Source organism: Aquarana catesbeiana, linkage group LG12, assembly GCF_042186555.1.
Source record: "Aquarana catesbeiana isolate 2022-GZ linkage group LG12, ASM4218655v1, whole genome shotgun sequence".
Classification (NCBI taxonomy): Eukaryota; Metazoa; Chordata; class Amphibia; order Anura; family Ranidae; genus Aquarana; species Aquarana catesbeiana.
The window spans coordinates 30068367-30091818 of record NC_133335.1 but is presented as its reverse complement, the minus strand read 5'-3'; the positions used below and the strand labels follow the sequence as shown (position 1 = coordinate 30091818).

The 23452-nt window shown below is 44.7% G+C and overlaps 1 protein-coding gene across 2 annotated transcripts in view; it reads left to right on the top strand.

Annotated features, from left to right (window-relative positions):
- Nucleotides 1-22020, top strand: part of SS18L1 (SS18L1 subunit of BAF chromatin remodeling complex) — a 33540-nt gene extending 11520 nt beyond the window's left edge. For both annotated transcript variants that reach the window (XM_073607522.1, XM_073607524.1), the window contains exons 4-11: nt 2564-2708; nt 7377-7574; nt 10320-10484; nt 12295-12396; nt 12515-12607; nt 15945-16073; nt 17181-17308; nt 19427-22020. In XM_073607522.1, coding sequence (XP_073463623.1) covers nt 2564-2708; nt 7377-7574; nt 10320-10484; nt 12295-12396; nt 12515-12607; nt 15945-16073; nt 17181-17308; nt 19427-19453 — 987 coding nt within the window. In that variant the 3' untranslated portion in view covers nt 19454-22020. The remainder of the gene's footprint in view (nt 1-2563; nt 2709-7376; nt 7575-10319; nt 10485-12294; nt 12397-12514; nt 12608-15944; nt 16074-17180; nt 17309-19426) is intronic.
- The last annotated feature ends 1432 nt before the right edge of the window (nt 22021-23452 follow it).

Here is a 23452-nt window from a genome sequence, read left to right as displayed (position 1 = left end):
CTCCTGTGGCTCCCCCTGTCAGCTTTCTTTCTTTCTGTCTCCCCCACCATGCCGCACTGCAGGGGGATAGTTTCCAGTATCTGCCCCCCATCCCCCACCACTCTGCTGATGAAGCATAGTAAACTGTAAACTTCTCCAGCAAACCCATGGCTCTCTATTGTGACTGTCCTGGGCTTTGCCTTGTATGCTTTCCCTTACCTACCAGTAATCTTCTCACTGGGACCAGCAGCCTGCCTGTCCAGTAGGGAGGCGCAAATGGGGACGGGCACAGGAGCTGGTCAAGATTTGCATACAAAGGCACCCAGGCATATATGACATCTGAGAAGCTAAGAGCTGACATGAAGATACCTGCTATGCAGTGCACGTAGCTGTACACTGATTAGCCATGACATTATGACCACTGATGGGTAAAGTGAATAACATTGATTATCTCATTACAGTGGCAACTGAAAGCCTTGGAATCTGAAAGCCTAGGTGGGATATATTAGGTAGCAAGTGAACATGTTATCCGTAAAGTAGATTTGTTGAAAGCTTGGGTAAGCGTAAGAATTTGAACGACTTCGGCAAGGGCCAAATTATAATGGCTAGACGACTGGGTCAGAGCAACTCCAAAACGGCAGCTCTTGTTGGATGTTCCTGGGCTGCAGTGGTCCAGACTGACCAAAAGTCATCCAAGGAAGGAAAAACGGCAAACCGGTGACAAGGTCATGGTTGGCCAAGGCTTACTGAAGCACGTGGGGAGTGAAGGCTGGCCCATGTAGTCTGATCCATATAGAAGAGTTACTTGTTGAAAAAGTTGATGCTGGTTCTGATAGAAAGGTGTCAGAACACACAGGACATCATCGTTTGTTGTGTATGGGGCAGTGTAGACGCAGACCGGTCAGGGTGCCATGCTGATCCGTGTCCACAGCCAAAAGTGCCTACAATGGGCACGTGAGCATCAGAACTGGACCACAGAGCAATCGAATAAGGGTGGCTTGGTCTGATATATCATGTTTTCTTTTACATCATGTGGATGGCTGGGCGCGTGTGTGCCACTTACCTGGGGAAGAGACCAGGATACGCTATGGGAAGAAGGCAAGCTGGCAGAGGCAGTGTGATGCTTTGTCTAGAAGAGTCCATGCTTTGAAATGTCAGGGCTGTTTTTGGTGACAAAAGGGTGACATACTCAATATGGGTATGGGTGGGTGGCCATAGTGTTATGGCTGATTGGTGTATACTAAGTGGTTTGGTGGTTAGCCCTTTTGCCTTGCTGCTTTGGGGTCCTCAATTTGAATCCCAACTAGCCCACTACCTAAATGGTACTTTGATTCCCCCCCCCCACGCTCCAACTTAGCTTAATTAGCTTCTGTCTAAATTGGCTCTAGTATAGAAGACGCTTTGCCAATTAGGTTCCTTCCTCACCTTTCTAGGAGGTCCCTCTTCGGGAGACCTCACCTAGTACTCGGCTTTAGCTGGTCACAAGGAGAAGGGTCTGCTAAGTCTTTTTGACTAGGAGGACCAAAGTGCCTTGTCCCTGTCAAGAGCCTTGCATCTTGGGGGGGGGGGGTCAGGGAAGGGTTCAGTAACACACAGTGCACTTTTTTTGTGTGTTCACACGTTCCCTTGGTGTTTTTGCTTTTTGCTCACCCGTCACTGTCTCAAAAAAGAAATGCGTATGTCTATCCAGGTGAGATTGTAATTTCCTTGAGGGCAGGGACTGATGTGAATGTACAGTATGTAAAGCTATGCATACATTTTTTGGCACTATATAAATAAATATGTTCTTACTACAAGATAGCTGTAGGCTTCACGAGGGCGTACAGGGTGCATGGCCTACATAATCATTCTCCGGGGACCTGCCCCTGCGGAGTATTGAGATAAAGTAGAAGATATTGTGGCTGTACATGGTTATGTGCCAGGGTAGCATATAGCACCTGGATGTTTACTATAAATGCAGATAGTCTCCATACATCCATGCATGTGCTTTACAATACCCCAGTGCATAACCTAGCACAGCCGCATCTTCTAATTCATCTCAATGAACGGACGGACGTACATGGTGTCGGTGGGTCCCAAGAGAGTGATTATGCAGGCTCTGCTCGCTGTACAGCCATGTGCATGAAGCCTATAAATCTGTGCCCCATGTGATGGCCATGTTTACCCACACAAGGATTTACAGGTGTTCTACGCATCCCCATGCAGGCAGTTCCATTGCTGTCAATTGGGATGCAGCGGCTGCACGGACACAGTCACTGCTTCCAACATGACCTGAATAGGACTGTCCGCACAGGGATGCATGGAACACCTGTACATCTCCATGTGGGTAAACATGGCCGTCACATGGGGCACAGATGCATACGCCCCATGTGAACGAGGCCTAAAAGGAAATGAATATATACATATATATCTTCACTACATCAATGCACGCTAATGTTTTATAAGCCTTCTTTCTGTGTATAGTTCAAAGCGATAGCGCAGTAGATGGAGAATAGAGAAGCCTAGTTGTCTTTTGTGTTTGCATCCTTTGTCTCTGGCCCGGTGCGTTTTTTTTGCCTTTGAAATGACATAGCTTTATTTGCAGCCGCCAGCGCAGAACATAAACCTGGGCCCTGGAGGGATGAGCCAAACGGGCCCCAGCCAGACACTCCACTCACAGGGCAACCTGAGCGATGCACTGGGTGCCAGCCTGCCGCCCTCCTCCCTCATGCAGAACCAGATCAGCAACGGTGAGGCCTGTCTCTGATGTGTTACAGTTGCCTAGCAACCGAGGTGCAAATGCTATGTGTATGTGAAAATTCCTGTCTGTATGGGGCCTTGTCAATAAGTCCCTTTGTGAGAAAGGAAATTAGCAAATGCAGGATCGTCCCCCAATTTTCAAGCTTGTGTAGTACCTTTACCTAGAAAAAAAAACAATCTCGTTGTAACCTACAAGATGGTAGAAGAGGCTTCAGTTCCCACTTCTGTCAGATGTCAGGAAGCCTGTTCTGAGAGAAGTACCTTGGAAAGATAGCAATGGGACCCCTGGGTTATCTTAAAGTGATTGTAAAGGTAAAATAAAATAAAATCACAAACATATCATACTTACCTCCACTGTGCAGCTCCTTTTGCACAGAGTGGCCCCGAACCTGCTCTTCTGTGGTCCCCCAGCGGCTCTCGCAGCTCCTCCCCACATCTGATAACCCCCTCAGGGAAGCCCTTCCCCCGAGAGGAATACCTTGCGGGCTCAATCCTGAGTCCAGCATTCAGCTTCCATAGAGGCTGAATGCAGGAATCGGCCCCGCCCCCTGGCGCCCGTGTCATTGGATTTGATTGTTAGCAGCTGGAGCCAGTGGCTGCGCTGCTATCAATCTATCCAATCAAAAGCCGAGAACCCCGGGCAGAGAGACAGCACGTCCATGTGGGTCAAGTTCGAGGGTTCAGGTAAGTAAAGGGGGGGGGGGGGGGGGGGGCGGTCACTGCCAGGTGCTTTTTCATCTTTATGCATAGGATGCATTAAGGTGAAAAAACACGAAGGTTTACGACCCCTTTAATGCCATAGGAGTTTTAGTAGTATCTGAATTGTGGGCTGGCAGTATCCTTGGTTTGTAATTTAATGTAATCTGAGACTGTAGGGCCACACCAGGATTAGGCCTCATGCACAAGGAGCATTTAGCCCATGTGCTTCAAATCCCAGCATTTTTGGGTGCCCAGGAGGCACAAGCATAGCATCCAGTCAGGGGTCAGGGGTTGGGCACTGCCCTGCTGCTCTGTTGCTCAGTTGAAGCATCATCATACTTGGTTCTTCGGGGCATGGTGGAGCTTGGGACCTTCTCCCAGGATGCAGTGCCCAGGCTTGAACATCCAAGATGACTATAAATGGGTCAGGCGGTGGACCATCAAGGGACTCTAACACTTAGCTTCCCCAACCCACTTATACTCTCCTACTCTGCACTGCCCAACTGCATGTTGCTCAATTGAAGCACCATCATAAGTGGTGCTTTTGGGTATTGTGGAGCATGGGACCTTTTCCTAGGAGACAGTGGGGTATATTTACTAAAACTGGTGCACTCTGAATCTGATACAGCTGTTCATGTGACGGCGCCAGCCAATTTGAATGCCTCCTATACGTACCTTTTATGAGGTACGTTTAGGAGATTAAGCTGTGGGGATTTCTTATGCCCGGACTGGTAAAGCAGCTATATGATGTGTCACAGCGGAAGATCACGGCACTCAAGGTCAGCGGGATGGAGGGGGATGAGGAGAGGGTCCAGTGTGAGTTCACCTTACAGATTTTCTGTAAAGGTGAACTTACCCTTTAAGGTCATCACAGAAGACAAGAGGGCACTCTTTACATCTGGAGGAAAAGGGATTTAATCTTCAAATACTTAAAGGCTTCTTTACAGTAAGATCTGTGAAAATGTGGAATAGACTCCCTCCAGTTCTGGCCAGCTCAGTAGATTGCTTTAAGAAAGGCCTGGATTATTTCCTAAATGTACGTAACATAACTGGATACTAACATTTATAGGCAAAGTTGATGCAGGGAATATCTGAATTCCTCTCGGGGATCAGGAAGGAATTTATTCCCATGCTTGGTGTGGATTTTTTGCCTTCCTCTGGATCTACTGTGCGTATAGAATTGGATATATAGGATTGCAAAAAAATTTTTTGGTTTGTTTTCCCCTTTTTATTGGTTGAACTAGATGGACTTGTGTCTTTTTTTTAACCAGACTAACTGCAGTGCATCCAGAAAGTATTCACAGCGCTTCACTTTTCCCACATTTTTTTAGGTTACAGCCTTATTCCAAAATAGATTTAAATTCATTATTTTCCTCAAAATTTTGCAAACCATACCCCATAATGACGACGTGAAAGAAGTTTGTTTGAAATCTTTCCAAATTTTTTAAAAATAAAAAATCACATGTGATGATGTTCGTCCATCGTTTTTGAAGAGGACCTTGACATCTAACAGGTTTTTGGCTGTCCACGATGTGTCCATAGGTGGCTGTTAAGAGCGATTATATAATGTTCTAGCACAGACATGTGTGGGAACCACTGTTGCAGCATTTGCAGCTCTGGCTTTACGGAGTGCTCGCTTCTCTTGTGCTATGGTTGTCCTTCTGGACTCAGATGTCTGACAGCCTTGGTGGATCAGCGTGCGCCATGTTAATCGGTCTTGTGCCAGGGTTTCCCAGGAGGTGGTGTGGATATCCAGGGACTTGAGAGAGGCTTTCAGCATGTCTTTGTATAGCTTCTTTTGTCCCCTGCGTGATCGCTTTCCTTGAGAAAGCTCACCATAGAGGAGCTGCTTGGGGATGCGATGGTCTGCCATCCTTGCAGCATGGCCTGCCCAGCGTGTCTGGGCTTTCATCATCAGGGTGTGAACTAACGGCAGGCCTGCTCTGGAGAGGACTTCTGTGTTTTTGGCACCTTGTCCTGCCACCGGATCCTCAGAAGTCTGCGTAGGCAAGTCGTGTGGTCGTGTGGAAATGGTTCAGTTGCCGAGCGTGCCTCCTGTATACAGTCCAGGTCTTACTGGCATACATCAGGGTAGTTAGCACTACAATATAAACACTGTGTTAAAAATAATCCAAAATTAGACTAAATCGTCACACTAGACAGCGCTAATGTTGAGCAATTAACAGCTAAAACATGCGGCCAACAACACATGCAAAGGAAAATCCTGTAACAGAAAGTCCCTTAGGAGAAAGTCCCTTGTAAAGGGCAGTGATGTAAAGTTCAGGGTGTAGTTCAAAAATATTAATCAGGTGATCATGAAAACATTCCTCAGCATGCACCTTCCACCGATCACTAGGAAATCCACCCGGTGCGAGCACTCTCCCCCTAGGGGGTTAAACTCACCAGAATTGGGGAGTAATAGAGCATTCAGAATATAAATCTTTGCCAGCAACTTGTTGTTAACATCACTTCATGAAGGGTCACGGATTTTCAGGGCTCATAATAAGTCAAAAAACGGAAAGAAAAGTGCACATAGCGTGATCCTGTTTATTGACTGTATACCCTTCCACATATAAAAAACAGCAACCCCCCTTCAATAAATATACGTAAATCAATTAGCTTAAAAAAGAGCAATCAATCAAGCAAGCAGGTAGTGAGACACTTCCTGGTTGTTGACCATCGTCTCCTGTGTAGCGGCCCCCCAACACCTCCGCCGCCCTCCCTATCCATGTGTCCGGCTCCCTTCAGGACGCCGGGCACATGATATCCTTGGGCGGGGATGTGTTTTTTTTTGAAGCACCTGATTAGAGCCGTAGGCTCTAATAGGCTTCAAAATAGGGTGGGCTCAAGGCACAGAGAGTGTACCCTGATCCCACCCAATTGTGTGACCATAGTGAAGGAATTTTTGCTATTTTTACACTACAGTTACTCCCCGCCAAACAGGAGGCAGGTCAGCGAGACCTGTTTCCTGATTGGCCAAAGCGCCAGGCAATCCTATTGGATGCCTAGCACTGTGGAAGAGGACACACGCTGGAGCTGGACCCACTGCTGTCGCTGCCCGAAGGACACAGAAGGAGAGGAGGACACAGCAGGAGAGGCGAGGAGGACACAGCCCGCCGCATAGTAAGTAGGGGGGGAGTGCTGGCTGACAATGCCACGGCCACCCCTGGTGCGGGGGAAATCAGTGCCTTGCCTGGAGAGGGGGTTATGGCTGGTTATTTGCCGCCCCCCCCAGAAGAAAAGCCCACCAGACGCCACTGCTGGACGCTGTACCAACTGGTACTTGTGTTTAGGGACATATTCCTGGAACACAGAATCCTGGCTGTTGGCAACGAGGTTGGGCACTGCACCTTTGCATGTAGCTTTAAACGCCCAGATGTAAATTTATTCCAACACAGGATCATTTTAAAAGACTATATCTCAGAGCCAAAACATTTCAGGGGTCAGAGAACTCCTTCATCAGGGATTTAGAGACTAATTTCACCTATATGACTATGTTTCATGTTCTGCCCAGTACAGCATATTGTTTTTTTACAGATCTAAATGCAGCAGTATTACACATTATGGGCCCATGCACACGGCTGCGTTGTTCTCAGTAATATTGCACTGTGTGTTCAGGTGCAGTAGAAAATTCAATGTCCATAGTCATTATTTCTGTGTAATTTAAATGCCTGTACATTTGTACACGCTGGGAGTAACAACTGATCTAGAGGAATGGAAGAATATTTTGCATGTGAGCGTTTTGCAGATATTTACGCACCTAAACACGTGTAAATGGAGGTACCTTATTGACCAATACATGTGTTTTTTTAAGATATCTTTATTTTATGATGCCCGTGTGCATAGGCCCTTATGCATATTCCCCAATATCAGTAATTACCCTGGTAAAACAAACAAGATGGGGTTTACTTCCATGAAATTCTGATTGTTAGTGTACTTTTGCCTTCTAATTGTTTTAGGGCCCAATCATGTGTCTCTGCAGCAGTCTGGTCAAGCCACGATGCCCACAACCAGCATGAGTATGGCAGGGAGTTCGCATGGCACAGCTCCTGGATATAGCCATGCTGTGCCCAGCTCTCAGAATCTGCCGATGCAAAGCCAGGGCACCATAGCGAACTATGTGTCGAGGGCTAATATAAACTTGCCGACCAACCCAGGTAAGATGAATGCTGTACCCAGAATCTCATTTGTTTTAGGTTTAGGCTATGCAAATGGTCACACATGTTACAATCTGACTGTACAATTTCTAGCACATATACCGTATAGTAGGCCGGCTTTTCTGATCAGATTGAAATCGAATGGAGGATTTAGGTAGTCCTTTGCACTACATAGTTGTTGGCAAACCTAAAAGAGTTTGCTCAAAGATGGCACAATCAGATTATAATGCATGTGACCAACTATAGACTGCTGAGTGCTCTTCATTCATTTCACTGCCTGTTCCTAACCAATCATATGGTTTATTCTCATTCTCAAACTATGATGCCAATTCTTCCTCATTACATTTTGTGTAGTTTTTATTGCTGTCTGTTGTATTTGGTGGGAAGATTCATTCTCTCCTTTTTGTCCTGGACACCATTGCCACCAGGGCAGAAAGTGACGGTAAATGCATGCATTTTCAGTTGGCCCAGAAGCAGGAATAATGGAGAAATCTTCCAATGGGGACAGCTCTTCTGTTCTGTTCTCTTGGAGAGATTAATCTCACTTCCTGTTATATTTATGTGTTCCCTGAGATGCCAACACGTACCTAAACTACATTACCAAATGTATTTGCACACCCGCGCTTTTCAAGCGTGTGTGCTTTATTGGCATCCCAGTCTTAGTCTGTAGGGTTCAATATTGATTTGGCCCTCCCTTTGCAGCTATAACAGCTTCAACTCTTCTGGGAAGGCTGTCCACAAGGTTTAGGAGTGTGTCTATGGGAATGTTTGACCATTCTTCCAGAAGAGCATTTGTGAGGTCAGGCACTGATGTTGAACGAGAAGGCCTGGCTCGCAGTCTCCATTCGAATTCATCCCAAAGGTGTTCAATCAGATTGAGGTCAGAACTCTGTGCAGGCCAGTCAAGTTCCTCTACCTCAAACTCTCTCATCCATGTCTTCTTTTTTTTTTTTTTATCAAAAAAAATAAAGTTTTATTGAGCATGATGAAAAGAGACATACAAATACAGATTGCAACAGGCACTATTCATAAGATGGATGCATTGACATATTCATAGTGAATGTAAAACATTGAAGGTCAGGGTAACAGAAAGTACCTGATTTAAATATAACAGAATATATTACACCCATGGGGGAACATCAAACAGTCCAGTGCATATCAACATAACCAGGAGTGTCCTTGGGGGGGGGGGGGGGGGGGGAGACAAGAGGATAAATATACACAATGTTCTGTGGGGGAGGGTTCCAATGTAGGGTGAAGATTCAGTCCTCAGCAGTGCAGGTGGAAGCATCTTCGGGAAGCCCCTATGCAAGTACATTACTTTTTTATAGGGGAAGGTAACAATGATGTCCCTATCCATTGTTGGATAGTTCGGGGTGACTCTGTGTTTGTCCTCCTCAGAAATGGAGAGGAGGCCCAGTAGATACTGGCGGGGGCATAGAGTCAGGGGGGATCCTCATTCATGTCTTTGTGGACCTTGTTTTGTGCACTGGTGCACAGTCATGTTGGAACAGGAAGGGACCATCCCCAAACTGTTCCCACAAAGTTGGGAGCATGAAATTGACCAAAATGTCTTGATATGCTGACGCCATAAGAGTTTCCTTCACTGGAACTAAGGGGCCAAGCCCAACCCCAACCCCGGAAAAACAACCGCACACCATAATCCCCCCATAATCCCCCCTCTACCAAATGATTTGGACCAGTGTACAAAGCAAGGTCCATAAAGACATGGATGAGCGAGTTTGGGGTGGAGGAACTTGACTGGTCTGCACATAGTCCTGACTATAACTCGATCGATCACCTTTGGGCTGAATTAGACCGGAGCTGCAAACCAGGTCTTCTCATCCTCATCAGTGCCTGACCTCACAAATGCGCTTCTGGAAAAACGGTCAAAGATTCCCATAGACGAACTTCAAAGCCTTGTGGACAGCCTTCCCAGAAGAGTTGAAGCTGTTATAGCTGCAAAGGGTGGGCCAACTCAATATTGAGCCCTACGGACTAAGAGTGGGATGCCATAAAAGTTCATGTGCGTGTAAAGGCATGTGTCCCAATACTTTTGGTAAAATAGTGTATCAATAGGTTCAATTCACAAAGCTTTACCGCAAGGATAGGGACCTTTATATTGGCCATATGACTGTCATTTTCAAATCTCGTAGCTAAATGGGTTGTAAACCCTCAAGGTTTTTCACCTTAATGCATTCTATGTATTAAGGTGAAAAACCTTCTGTAGTGCAGCAGCCCCTCAGAACCCCAACAACTGCAACATGCTGCAACTGTCCCCCGCCAGCTCGAAGCCCGAGAGCTGAGCGATCACATGACCTCTGATCGCTCAGTTCTCGGTCTGCTCTGAGTAGAGAGTGGTGACTGTCAGTCACTGCTGTCTGCTCTGCCCCTCCAACGCTCACTGGAGCACCAGGCTGGTAAGGGGGCGGGAGGAGCTGGCTCAGGCTCTTTGTGGCGCACTGAGAGGCTGAGCTAGCTGCCAGTCAGGCATTTGGGTGGATCCCAACATTATTGTCGAGATCCTTCCAGAGCCTGGAGTGGCTCTGTTATTCTGGGTCACTGGAGAGAGCACAAGTAAGTTCACTCTTATGACCTATAAAAGAAGTAAGGACAAAGCAGCTTTGGCCATACTGTTTTTTTAATTTGACCAATGTTGCCCACTGTAAAGTGTGGCTTAGATCTGCTTCTGATATTTCACAGCATGTTGACAAATGGTCTTTTTGCTCCATAATATTCCCACAGTTTCCATGATGCACCAGCAAGCTGCCAGCTCGCATTACACCACTGCACAAGGTGGAGGTCAGCACTACCAAGGGCAATCTTCCATCTCAATAATGAGCCAGAGTAACCAAGGAAGCAGCATGATGGGTCAGAGGCCTTTGGGACCATACAGACCAACACAGCAAGGTGAGGAGACCCAATTCGTCTGGTGTGTCAGCAATCCGCAGTAACAACTACAAATATTATCTCTTGCCAACTTTGCGATCACAACCATTGGTTCTGGTGTTTTAAAGAGGACCTGAACCATGGAAGCTGTGCACCAAACAGTCAATCGGAGCACAGCACCCAGAACACAGAAGGAGCGCCAGACCAATTGGTAAAGGATTCCAAATCACTTTAATAGTTCAAAGATCAAAAAAAAAAAAAAAACAGCCAAAGACACCCCCCCCCTTCATCAGGGCTTGAGATATAATCAAAAACTTGAATGGTCTCTTAAGCTTTCTTATGGTAATCTGCTTGCGAAAGGTGTTAATGAATCAGGGGAATCAGTGACCAGTGGTACCAGTGTTATTAGCAGTAATGGTAAAGAATAAGAAAGCATTTTCTTGAGACCATTCAAGACCCTGGTCTGATGAAGGGGGAGTGTTTTTGGGCTCTAAAACGCTTTGGCTATTTTTTATCTGTGAACCAATCAAATGATGTGGACTCCTTTAACTAATCGGTCTGGCACTATTTCTATCTCTTCTTTACTGTGTGAAGAAAGCTGTATTGGTGGAAGCAGGGCTTTGTTTCCTCATTTCAGAGCTACCCCAAGATGACTGATTACCTAATGGGCAGTGGGTAATATTCAAGAAGCAGCAGGAGAGGAGGAGGAAGCACTTATAGAATGAATGAATCTCAAGCCAGGAGATCCTTGCACTACAGGTCCTCAGGTACAGCTTCCTCTTTAGCAAGGAGAACAGTTTGCAGCACAGAAGAGGCATTACCAGATCTCATTAAACTAGCAGTCACAGGCTGCAGTGCCTTGGATGATCTCACAGCCATGAAGCTCATGGAGAGAAGAAGGAAGCACAGATCTAAAGAAAGAATGAAGCTCAAGCAAGGAGATTCTTGCACTGTAGGTCGTCAGGTACAGCTTCCCCTTCAGCAAGGAGAACAGTGCAGCACAGAACTGGCATCACCAAATCTTATTAGACTGGCAGTCAGAGGCAGCAGTGCCTTGTATGATCTCACAGCTTTGTAGCTTATGGAGAGGAGGAGGAAGCACAGAACTATAGAATGAATGAAGCTCAAGCAAGGAGATTCTTGCACTGCAGGTCCTTATGTATAGCTTCCTCTTCAGCAAGGAGAACTGTGCGCAGCACAAAAGACACATCACCAAATCTCATTAGACTAGCAGTCAGAGGTAGCAGTGCCTTGGATGATGTTACAGCTATGAATCTCTTGGAGAGGAGGAGGAAGCACAGATCTATAGAGTGAATGAAGCTCAAGCATGGAGATCCTTGCACTGCAGGTCCTCAGGTACAGCTTCCCCTTCAGCAAGGAGAACAGTGCAGCACAGAAGTGGCATCACTGAATCTCATTAAACTAGCAGTCACAGGCTGCAGTACCTTTGATGATCTCACAGCTATGAAGCACATGGAACTGGAGTGCACACTATTTGACTATCTGACTATTTGTCAGGAAGAATTCAAGGCAAAAGGTAGATTTTTTTTTTTTGGGGTGCTGCGTAGGCACAGTTAAAACTTTTCGATGTTCCCTATAACATAGCAAATGTTAACTTTTTGAGTTCAGGTCCAATTTAAAGCACTTCTATAGGATTTTCTACCATTAATATATTGTCTGTACATCTTTTAATTCTGCCTTGTTTTGCACAGTCCAGTAAACAGGAACCTCAGGGGTAAAGGACATTGAGCAGTCCTCATTGCCTCGGTGTTTTGTCTTGCATAGCTGAGGCTGGTTGTATATGTGTAATATCTGTTCTGTATACTTGCAGGCTCTGCACAGCAATACATTGGCCAGGAAGAGTATTATAGCGAGCAGTATGGACACAGCCAAAGTTCCTCTGAACCTATTAGCCAGCAGTATTACACAGATGGTAAGTCTAGTAGGTATATGAACATTACAGATTGTTCTGTTTCCAGACACTTCAACCTGATACAGTGATTTGTATTTTCTTTTATTTGATGCTTGATGGGCTTATTCTCTGTTTCAAGGACACAGTGAGTACGCTTACCAACAATCTTCCTATGGGGAGCAGAGCTACGACAGGACGTTCGATGACTCATCGCAACATTACTATGAAGGAGGTCAGAAGAATTACAAAAAAAAAGAATCCCATATATCTGTGGCTTGTCATTATTTTTTATAAAGTGGTAGAGAAAAAAGGAAAAGGGCAAACCCCGAAGTGTAGCAAGTAGAATAAAGAATAATTTATTAAATGGTAAAATTGCACTCACAAAATGAATGGCATATACTGAATGAGACAACCCGAGAAAACCTCTGGGCCATGTATGCTAGGAGAGTATCCAGAAACCCCAGCCCTGGCCACTGGCATGGGGATGGAGCACACGATGATGGGAAGGAGCCACTTTCACTTGTCTACGGAAGAGCCGATGGTAGGACCCGAAACTGGAAGCCGCCCAATGCCACTGGTAAGCATGTGCGCAGGACGGGGACACGTTTCAAAGCAATCTAGCTTCTTCCTCCACCTCAGGCCGTGGTTTCTGGCTACTCTCCTGTGCTTCTCAGATTGTCTAGCTCAGTATATGCTATTCATTTTGTGAGTGCAATTTTATAATTTACTACATTTTTCTTTAATCTATATGCTACACTATATGGGGTTTGCGCCTTTCCTTTTTTCTTTTGTCTCTCTATACAGTTGTAAAGCGAGCACCCACTCAGACTCTAAGGGCCCTTTCACACTGAATGCATTTGGCTGCAGTTGGATGCATTTTGAACTGCACTCCAACTGCATAGACAGCCCAAAATCAAGGTAGTCCTATGGGCATAGTTCACATAATTGAAGCGCAGTTCAGCGCAGTTGAAAAAAGTATAGCATGCTTCATTTTTCTGCACTGCAAATGCAGGGAACACACTACAAGTGCACTGCACTGTGCACCCTTAAGCCAAGAAAGCCAAACCCAAAAAAGGATAGAAAAACTCACTGCAAACGCAGCGCAAAATGCACTCAAGCGCACTTCGAACGCATGTAAACATTCAGTCAAAAACGTGCAGTTTCTGGTGTGAATGGGTCTTAATGCAGCACCTCCATAGTAACAGCAGTTGGCTGTAGTTTAGCACTTTGGGCTACCCGTATTGATTGTTATCAATGTTTCATACATCTATCTTGTTTTATGAACTGACATTTCAATCTGTGATTTTTCCCATATTGATAGTTCTTTATTTTCAAGTTTACCAATTTTTTTTGTTTGGTCTGCACATGACCATTACAATCATAACCCACCTTGTTGTGCATTGTGTTTTGCTAGGGCTTTTGCATTATAAAGTGGTGGGGCCAGGCTGATTATACAATTGTAAATAATATTCAGCCTGATAGTAAGGGCCATTCCAGACTAGCGGTCCTGTCATTGGCATTAACTCGCCAGCATCATGATTGCTGACAAGGACACTTCCCTATTTCTACGGTGCTCCGACACTATAGAACTAAGTGGTTTCTAGCGATCCTAATGCTGGTAAGTTGCCACCAGCAGTATTGCTATGTGTACACTGGTTGGATGAACCAAAGATTTACGGAGTGTAGATGGTGAGTGTAATGCTGCATACACATGAGCGGACTTTACGGCAGACTTTGTCCGACGTACTTTACGACGGACTTTCCAAATGAACGGACTTGCCTACACACAATCAACCAAAGTCCAACGGATTCGTACGTGATGACGTACGACCGGACTAAAACAAGGAAGTTGATAGCCAGTAGCCAATAGCTGCCCTAGCGTCGGTTTTTGTCCATTGGACTAGCATATAGACGAGCGGACTTTTCTACCGGACTCGGGTCCGTCGGACAGATTTGAAACAGGTTTCAAATATAAGTCCATCAAACTTTTGAGAAAACAAAGTCCGCTGGAGCCCACACACGATCGAATTGTTTGACGAAATCCGGTACGCCGGACCAAGTATGCCGTAAAGTCCGATCGTGTGTACGCGGCATAAGGGAAAAAGAGTGGGCAAGACAATCTTGGTAATCCTAAAGCCTAACTCCAGCCAAACGTATTTACTGTGCTTTAGAAAAAGCAAGACGTTCTGTCTGAGCAGGAAGTGATGGTAAATCTCCCCACCCCTCCCCCACATATTTCTGTACAGGTGTCCCAAAGACAATAAGTGACTTAAGGACTGGGCCTATTTTTCAAACTTGTTGTCAAGTTAAAATTATTTTTTTTTTCTTGCTAGAAAATTACTTAGAACATTAAATAAACATATATATTTCAGACACCCTAGAGAATAAAATGGCGGTCGTTGCAATACTTACTGTCACACCGTATTTGCGCAGCGGTCTTACAAGCGCAATTTAAAAAAAAAAAAAATACACCTTTTTGAATTAAAAAATAAGGCAACAGTAAAGTTAGCCTAATTTTTTTCTACATTGTGAAAGATAATGTTACACCGAGTAAATTGATACCTAACATGTCACGCTTCAAACTTGCGCCCGCTCGTGGAATAGTGACAAACTTTGACCCTTAAAAATCTCAATAGGCGATATTTAAACATTTCTACAGGTTACCAGTTTTAAATTACAAAGGAGTTCTTGAGCTAGAATTATTGCTGTCGCTCTTACGATTGTGGCGATGCCTCACATGTGTGGTTTGAACACCGTTTTCATATGTGGGCGTGATTTACATATGCGTTCGCTTCTGCGTGCGAGCTCGGCAGGACGGGGCGCTTTAAAAAATATATATTTTCTTTTCTTATTTATTTTACCTTTTTTTATTTTTTATTTTTACAGTCTTTTTTAAAAAAAAAAAAAAATTTGGGTCACTTTTATTCCTATTACAAGGAATGTAAACATCGCTTGTAATAGAAAAAAAAAGCATGACAGGACCTCTTTAAAGTGAGATCTGGAGTCAAAAAGACCTCGGATCTCATATTTACACTTAAAAGCAAAGAAAAAAAAAAAAGTATTCCCCTTTAAGACTCCCCTTTTGACGTCGCTTCCATCATCCAATAGTATGGAGCCGAGTGCCATCTTTCCCTTACTCTACTCCAAGCTTCAGAAAGAACCCGATCGTCTCCACCGTTACAGGTAAGCAGTGGAGACCACAGCACCTCTCCCGCCACCGATTAAAGTGATCTTGTGGCGATTCCGCCGTGGAGACCACTTTTATCTGAAAGAGGACCGCCCGCCAGAAAATACCAGAGTTATGGCAGCTATCTGCTACCATAATCCCAGTATTCAACGTCAAACAGCCGCCATATAATAACGGGCGGTCCGTAAGTGGTTAAAATCTTCCCAATAGGGTCACAGATGGAAATGTTAACTCTTTCCTACTATACCCAAAACAAAGAATTGCCTGGGGCTAGTCCCTTCATTAAGCTCAAGTAGTAAACCATTTCTTGAAAGCAAAGAATGGTATACAATAAATGAAGTTGTGCAAGTCCCGCACTCAGTAATAACTTTTTTCTGTGCAGGAGGAACCACCCAGTACAGCCAGCAGCAGAGCGGATATCAGCAGGGAGCGGGGCAGCAACAGGCGTACTCCCAGCAGCAGCAGTACTCCAATCAGCAGAACTATGCGGGGCAGCAGCAGCAAGGATACGGTGAGAAGAACACTGTTGTATAAAGCCGTGGCACAAAATGCTGTTTAGTATTTATATTTATGTAATGGGAAGCACAGTAGCTAATTGAGCGACAATGTTTCTTTACAGCACTTGGGTCTTTGTGAGCATTTCCCACCAGGGACACTGTCTGCATAGAGCTTGTATGTTTTTCCAGAGTTTGCTTGGGGTTTTCACATTTTTTAAAGGTCCCTTAGGCCTAGCAGAAATTCAAAATGTGGCACTTTTTTAGGGTGCCCTCTGTAGGGGGGGGGGTTTGGATCACGGATTTAACCCTGTAAATGCCACACTATCGCATGCATTGCACAAGGTGGTGGCGTGGCCCCATAGACTTGTATTAGTCGTTTTTGGTGGCGGCATCGCCCATAAAATGTGACACGCTGTTTAGTATTTTCTATGGCCGTGGCATGTGGGGATTCTCTGGTGCTCCAGATCTGGATCACTGTAAAAGGGAGATTCTCTGGTGCTCCAGATCTGGATCACTGTAAAAGGGAGATCCTCTGGTGCTCCAGATCTGGATCACTGTAAAAGGGAGATTCTCTGGTGCTCCAGATCTGGATCACTGTAAAAGGGAGATTCTCTGGTGCTCCAGATCTGGATCACTGTAAAAGGGAGATTCTCTGGTGCTCCAGATCTGGATCACTGTAAAAGGGAGATTCTCTGGTGCTCCAGATCTGGATCACCTGCGGAGCATTTAGTCAATGTGAAGAAAAACACTTGGTGCTTAAAATCCAAAGCTGCTGGTAGCAAAAATCTGGTTCTGATACCACTTTACACTGTACCCTTTCTTTTCTTCTGCCTTCCCATTTGTTTACAGGGATCCTGAGCTTTAACATGTACTTGCACTGACAGTACCCCCTTCTACTAAGTCCTAGGTTCACCTGACCCAATCCAGCAAGATATCGCCCACATAGCCATGGAGTCTGTCAAAATTTCCTGAGCTAAGCTCGCTAATGTGAAGTACACTCCATGCGCCTGCATTGCTGGATCAGGTACAGGTGAGAATAAGACTTATGAGAAAAAGGGAGTAAACAGTATACACTGTGCTGCACATTTTATATAAAATTCAACATATGTTCTTCTTCCCAGTTCCAGCACAAGGCTCTTCCTCACAGTATTCCACCTACCAGCAAGGCCAGAGCCAGCCATACTCCAGCTACCGGACACCCCAGACAGCATCCTCAGCCCAGCAACAGAGGCCATATGGTTACGGCGAGGTAAGACTAAAGCTTAAAAAAGGAGACTGTCACTTTGCCTCCCAAACCCACTGATACCCTCCTTCTCTGCACTGACCCACTACTCCATTGCTCAACTGAAGTACCATCATAAGTTGTGGAGATTGAGACCTTCTCCCAGGAGACAGTGTTTGGGTCTGAGCAGACAAAGTGAGTATAAATGGGTCAGAGGGTGGGCTATCAACAGACTTTGTCATTTTGCCTCTCCAACCCAATGATTTTCTCCTTCATCACACTGACCTACTGCTTCATTGCTCAGTTGAAGCACCATCATACCTGGTTCTTCTGGGCATGGTGGAGCACGAGACCTTCTCCCAGGATGCAGTGCTCAGGTTTAAGCAGCCAAGATGTGTATAAATGGGTCAATCCACTTATTCTCTCCATAACACTGCCCTGCTGCTTCATTTCTCAGTTGAAGCTCCATCATACCTGGTTGGAGACCATGGTGGAGCATGGGATCTTCTCCCAGGATGCAGTACCCAGACCAAAATAGCCAAGATAAGTTTAAATGAGTCAGGCGGTGGACCATCATGAGACTTTGTCTCCTTCTCTGCACTGACCCACTGCTCCATTGCTCAACTGAAGCAGCACCATAAGTTGTGGAGCCTCAGACCTTCTCCCAGGAGACAGTGTTAGGGTCTGAGCAGCCAAAGTGAGTATATGGGCTATAAAGAGATTGTCATTTTACCTCCCCAACCCACTTATTCTCTTCTTCATCACAATGCCCTTTTGCTCTATTGTTCAGTTGAAGCACCATCATCAAACAAATGATAGATCCGGCAAATCAGAAAATCCTTGCAGATGCTTTATTAATTACATGACAGTGAGTTAAAATGGGGGCTGACACGTTTTTGCTATCAAGAGACTTTGATGGGGGTGGGCTATCAAGAGACTTTGTCATGCCTCCCCAACCCACTCTCTCCTTCATCACACTGATCTACTGCTTCATTGCTCTGTTGAAGGTCCATCATACCTGGTTCTTCTGAGAATGGTGGAACATGGGACCTTCTCCTAGGATGCAGTGCCCAGGCCTGAACAGCCAAGTTGAGTAAAAAAAGAGTCAGACAGTGGGCCATCAAGAAACTATAACACCATGGGGTTGATTTACTAAAGGGAAAAGACTGTGCACTTTGCAAAGTGCAGTTGCACCCTTGAAGAGCAGTTGCTCCAGAGTTTAGCAAATGAGCAGAAACTCTGGTGACATCCATCATCCAATCATGTGCAGGAAAAAATATTTTTTTTTTATTTTCCTTGCACGTGATTGGGTATTCCTTGCAAAGTGAAGCCTTGCCTCATTTACTAAGCATATAACTGGAGTAACTGCACTTGCAAAGTGCTATTTCTCTTTAGTAAATCAACCCCTTTGTCTTCCAAACCCACTTATACTCTCTTTCTCTGCACTGCCCAACTGCTCCATTGCCCAACTGAAGCACCATCATAAGTGGTGCTTTCAGGTATTGTGGAGCATGGGACCTTCTCCCAAGAGACAGTGTTTTGGCTTGAGCAGCCAAGATGAGTATAGATGGGTCAGATGGTTGGCTGTCAAGGGACTCTAACAATTTTCCCATTCTGGGTAAGGCTACATGCACATGGATGATTGGGCCTATCAGTATCAAATCCTGTTCTTCTTTGGGCCTCCTGGGAGGTACAGCTGCATCGGCCAGCTTTGCTGCCATCAGCCTATCATAATTTATAACAGGCTGAAATACACCGTGGCTGGACACTGTACCGGCACTTACATTTAGGGCTTTCCCCGTGCTGACGACCCAGTACAGCATCCAGCCTCTGCATATTGCAGCTTGTCATAGCGAGGCCGATTGCTTTATATGTGCACCCAAAATGGCGACCCATATGTGCACCCTCCCATGCACCCAAAATGGCGAAATTTGACACTGATGGGCCAAACCACCTGCGTGCATGAGACCCAAAGTGACAGAGTCTCTTTTAAAGGCATTATATGCACATTAAGTCGCAACAACTAATCTGTATGTAATTGTTTTTTCTAGACTAGGCAGAAAACAAAGATAATCTTTGATTGGCTGTTAAGAAATATAGAATTCTGTTCTATGTTATGAAATAAAAAATGTTCTCTCCTTACAGGGTCAGTATGGAAACTATCAGCAGTAAGCCAGAACTTTGGCCCTCAGACGGTCAAGTCACGGGTCTGAGGTTAACAGGACTGCGAACAATGCCTATTAGCAACGCTTACTGCACATACCATTTTCAAGATGGAGAAGAGTGGAATGCGGCGACTTCACCCCATGTTGGTGGATTATTCCCATTTATTAGATCCAGAATGATGTGCGATCTATCAGCATAGGCATATTTTTTTCCCAAATACAGGTGGAATATTGATGGTTGGTAGCAGGGCTTAAATGTATATTTTTGTATTACAAGGAGAACCTGTCATGTAATTTAAGTGGAATTTTAGGCAAACAGCTGAAGGCTTGTGAACTTGGTAGGTCACAGAGGTAGGCAAACTTGGCACTGCAGCTGTGGTGAAACTACAAATCCCATCATGCCTCTGGGAGGCATGCCTGAGTCTAGCAGTGTCTCATGGGACTTGTAGTTTCTACCACAGCTAGAGTGCTGAGGTTGCCTACCCTTGCAATAAGTGACCTGTTTTACCTGCCTAAAGGTTAGTAATGTGCCTATTGGACCATGAATCAGCATTGCTTCAGTACTGATTCACAGTCCAGTAAGCAGATAAGTGTAAATCAGTAAATATTGACATCATCCTACTTGCTATGCTATGGTAGGGGTGTGGGAATTATAAGACTGGCTGAACAGAATACAAATCCTTTGACGGGTAAAACAATTCTTATATATGTATTCATTTTGTTTGCTTTCTTTTCCACTGTAAAAGCAGCAATATTACTCAGAGTTTTGTTTTGCTGAATACTTAAAGTGTTACTAAACCCACAACAGTAAAATCAGTCTGTATACGCAGTAAAGCATGCTTGTTATACTCACTGTGGAACCTAAGGGGTTAATACTCCACGTGTAAAAAAGGCTGTTTGATCCTGTTTTCTCTCATCCTCCCCAATCCATTTACTGATAGAACAGAAGCTAGGTGACAGGCTGCACATGCTGTTTGTGTATTGCTAGAGAGTTTTTTTTTTTCTTGGGAGGGTGCATGTGATGGGCACAGGGCCAATCAGCACTGTCCAGGCAGAGGGTGAGGGGTCCTGCAGCCTTTTAGGACAGTCATAGTAGAATAAAAACTTCTACTACAAGCTTTAACCAGACACTGATAGAAGTCACAGAAGTGCTATATACTGCTGATAAGAAAAGGCAATTACCAGTTTATATTTACTAAAATGATTGCATCTCCATGTTCTGTGTACTGTAGGAGACCAGATATAGTGAATGCAGTGGCTTGGGTTTAGTAACACTTTAAGCACATGGCTCTCCTCCCTCCTTGCATTAGTCAGCCATATTTACATACTGCGCACCAGGATAAAAAAAAAAAAGAACCCGCACTGTGCAATGGAGGGCACAGAGAACCACAAGACTTCACTCAAGTGCTCAGTATCACGGCTATGTATTATCAAGCTGTTGGGCAAAAAAATGTGACCGGCCCTCTTTAAAACGTTGATAGGCAAGTTCAACATATGGCAATAGGTCTCCATGAAGTTGGAAAAATTAAAGGGAAACTCCGCGCAAAACCAAGTATTTCTGTCTGTGTGTATGCCGGCCAGTTGCTAATTTGGTAAGGAGCGTCATTTTTTGTAAAGCTGCAGTTTGCATCAGTTTAATTTGCTGTCCCGTCTCCTGGAGCGGCGCGATTATTTATAAAATAAGTCACAAAAGCGTTCGTCGCTGTGTCCGGGTTGTTTGTACAGTTGGTGTTCCATGCCTAATTTAAAAAGCACTTTTTTGGAAAAGCAAAGTCTTTTTTTTTTTTTTTTTCTTTTTTCTCTGTCCAGTTGTATGTTTTCTATGTAATATTGATTTAATGATTCAGATGTACAGTATGTGTGCTGATGTATTTTTGCTTTTAAGTGATTGTAGAGGGCAGATCTTACTGGACTGATTGATCCTTCAATGCCTCTGTCATTAAGAGGTGTCGGTATTTTAGTTTTTTATGTATATTTTAGTACATGTCATACAAAAAGACGGTGCTGATTTTGCACCCCATACTTTTGGTTAAGCACTTTTGTATAGTTATTTAAATGCATCATACTGTGAGAAGGGGCCACACCCTATAAATTAAAGGGATTGTCTACTTAGTATCTTTTTATGTGTGTCTAGCTGCTACTGGCTTTATCTGTTTTCAAAACGATATGCTTTTTAATGTTGCACTTCAGAATGACGCAGATCTCCACCTTGCATCGTACAACCTACACTATAATACCAAAAGTATTGGGACGCCTGCCTTACACGCACATTAATTTTAATGGCAACCTAGTCCTAGGGGTTGATTTACTAAAAGCAAATCCACTTTGCACTACAAGTGCAGTCGCTGTAGACCCGAGTGGGGCATGCAAGGAAAATAAAAAACAGCATTTTTGCTTGTACATATGATTGGATGTACAACTAATTTCAGATCTTCCCCTCAGATCTAAAGGGACTGCACTTCCAAGTGCACTTGCAGGTCTGTAGGGTTCAATTTTGAGTTGTCCCACCCTTTGCAGCTATAACAGCTTCAGCTCTTCTGGGAAGGCTGTCCACAAGGTTTAGGAGTGTGTCTATGGGAATGTTTGACCATTCTTCCAGAAGTGCATTTGTGAGGTCAGGCACTGATGTTGGACAAAAAGGCCTGGCTCACAGTCTCGGCTCTAATTCATCCCAAAGGTGTTCTATCGGGTTGAGGTGAGGACCTTGTGCAGGCCAATCTAGTTCCTCCACCCTAATGCTTCATCTTCCCATCGCACACATTCCTGGAGGAGCTCACAAGTATGGGTGCTGCAGCAACAACCAGCTGGTTTAAGTCAAAATGAAAATATTTGCCAGCACACCATGGAAAGATGTTTCAAAGTTCCTCCACCCTAGACTCACTCATCCATGTTTTTACGGACCTTGCTTTGTGCACTGATGCGTTGTTATGTTGGAACAGGAAGGGTCCATCCCCAAACTGTTCCCACAAAGTTGGGAGCATGAAATTGGCCAAAATGTCTTGGTATGCTGACACCTTAAGAGTTCCCTTCACTGGAACTAATGGGTCAAGCCCAACCTCTGAAAAGCAACCCCACACCATAATCCCCTCTCCACCAAATGATTTGGAGGGGTGGCACAATACGTTTGGCATTATAGTGTGGATGAGTGAATTTGGGGTGGAGGAACTTGACTGTCCTGACCTCAACCCGATAGAACACCTTTGAGATGAATTAGATCGGAGACTGCGAGCCAGGACTTCTCTTTATCATCAGTGCCTGACCTCACAAATACGCTTTTGGAAGAATAGTCAAACCAAATTCCCATAGACCAGTGATGGCAAACCTTGGCACCCCAGATGTTTTGGAACTGCATTTCTCATGATGCTCAACTACACTGCAGGGTGCATGAGCATCATGGGAAATGTAGTTCCAAAACATCTGGGGTGCCAAGGTTCTCCATTACTGCCATAGACACACTCCTAAACTTTGTGGACAGCCTTCCCAGAAGAGTTGAAGTGGTTATAGCTGCAAGGGGTGGACCAACTCAAGTTTGGACCCTACAGACTTAGATTGGGATGCCATTTAAGCTTCATGTGCGTATAAAGGCAGGCAATATATAATGTATATTGCCGGTTGCTTTGGTACTATATTTGAGTACAAACATCCATTGTACATCTGAAATAATTGTTGAATTATATTCTTGTCCTTTTCAAACCAAAACTCTCCCTTCCAATGCTGGCTGATGCACAATGGGAACCAAAGGAACCTCAGGCCGCAGGTTGGGCACTGGATTTCTAGACATATTTGGTTCATTCTCCTTGCAATACAGTACTGATGTCGTAGAATAAAAAGGAAGCTCTGTGTCCTATTAAATTGCAAATATCTTCCTTCATATGAGAAGGCAGATTAATGGGGTGTCAGGGATGATTTTTCAAAAGGGGAGCCAAGGAAAATATGGCCCCTGTTTGTAGAAACCAATTGGGCGTTGGTTCTCCAACGCTAAACTGTAGTGAAGAGAAGCAAAACT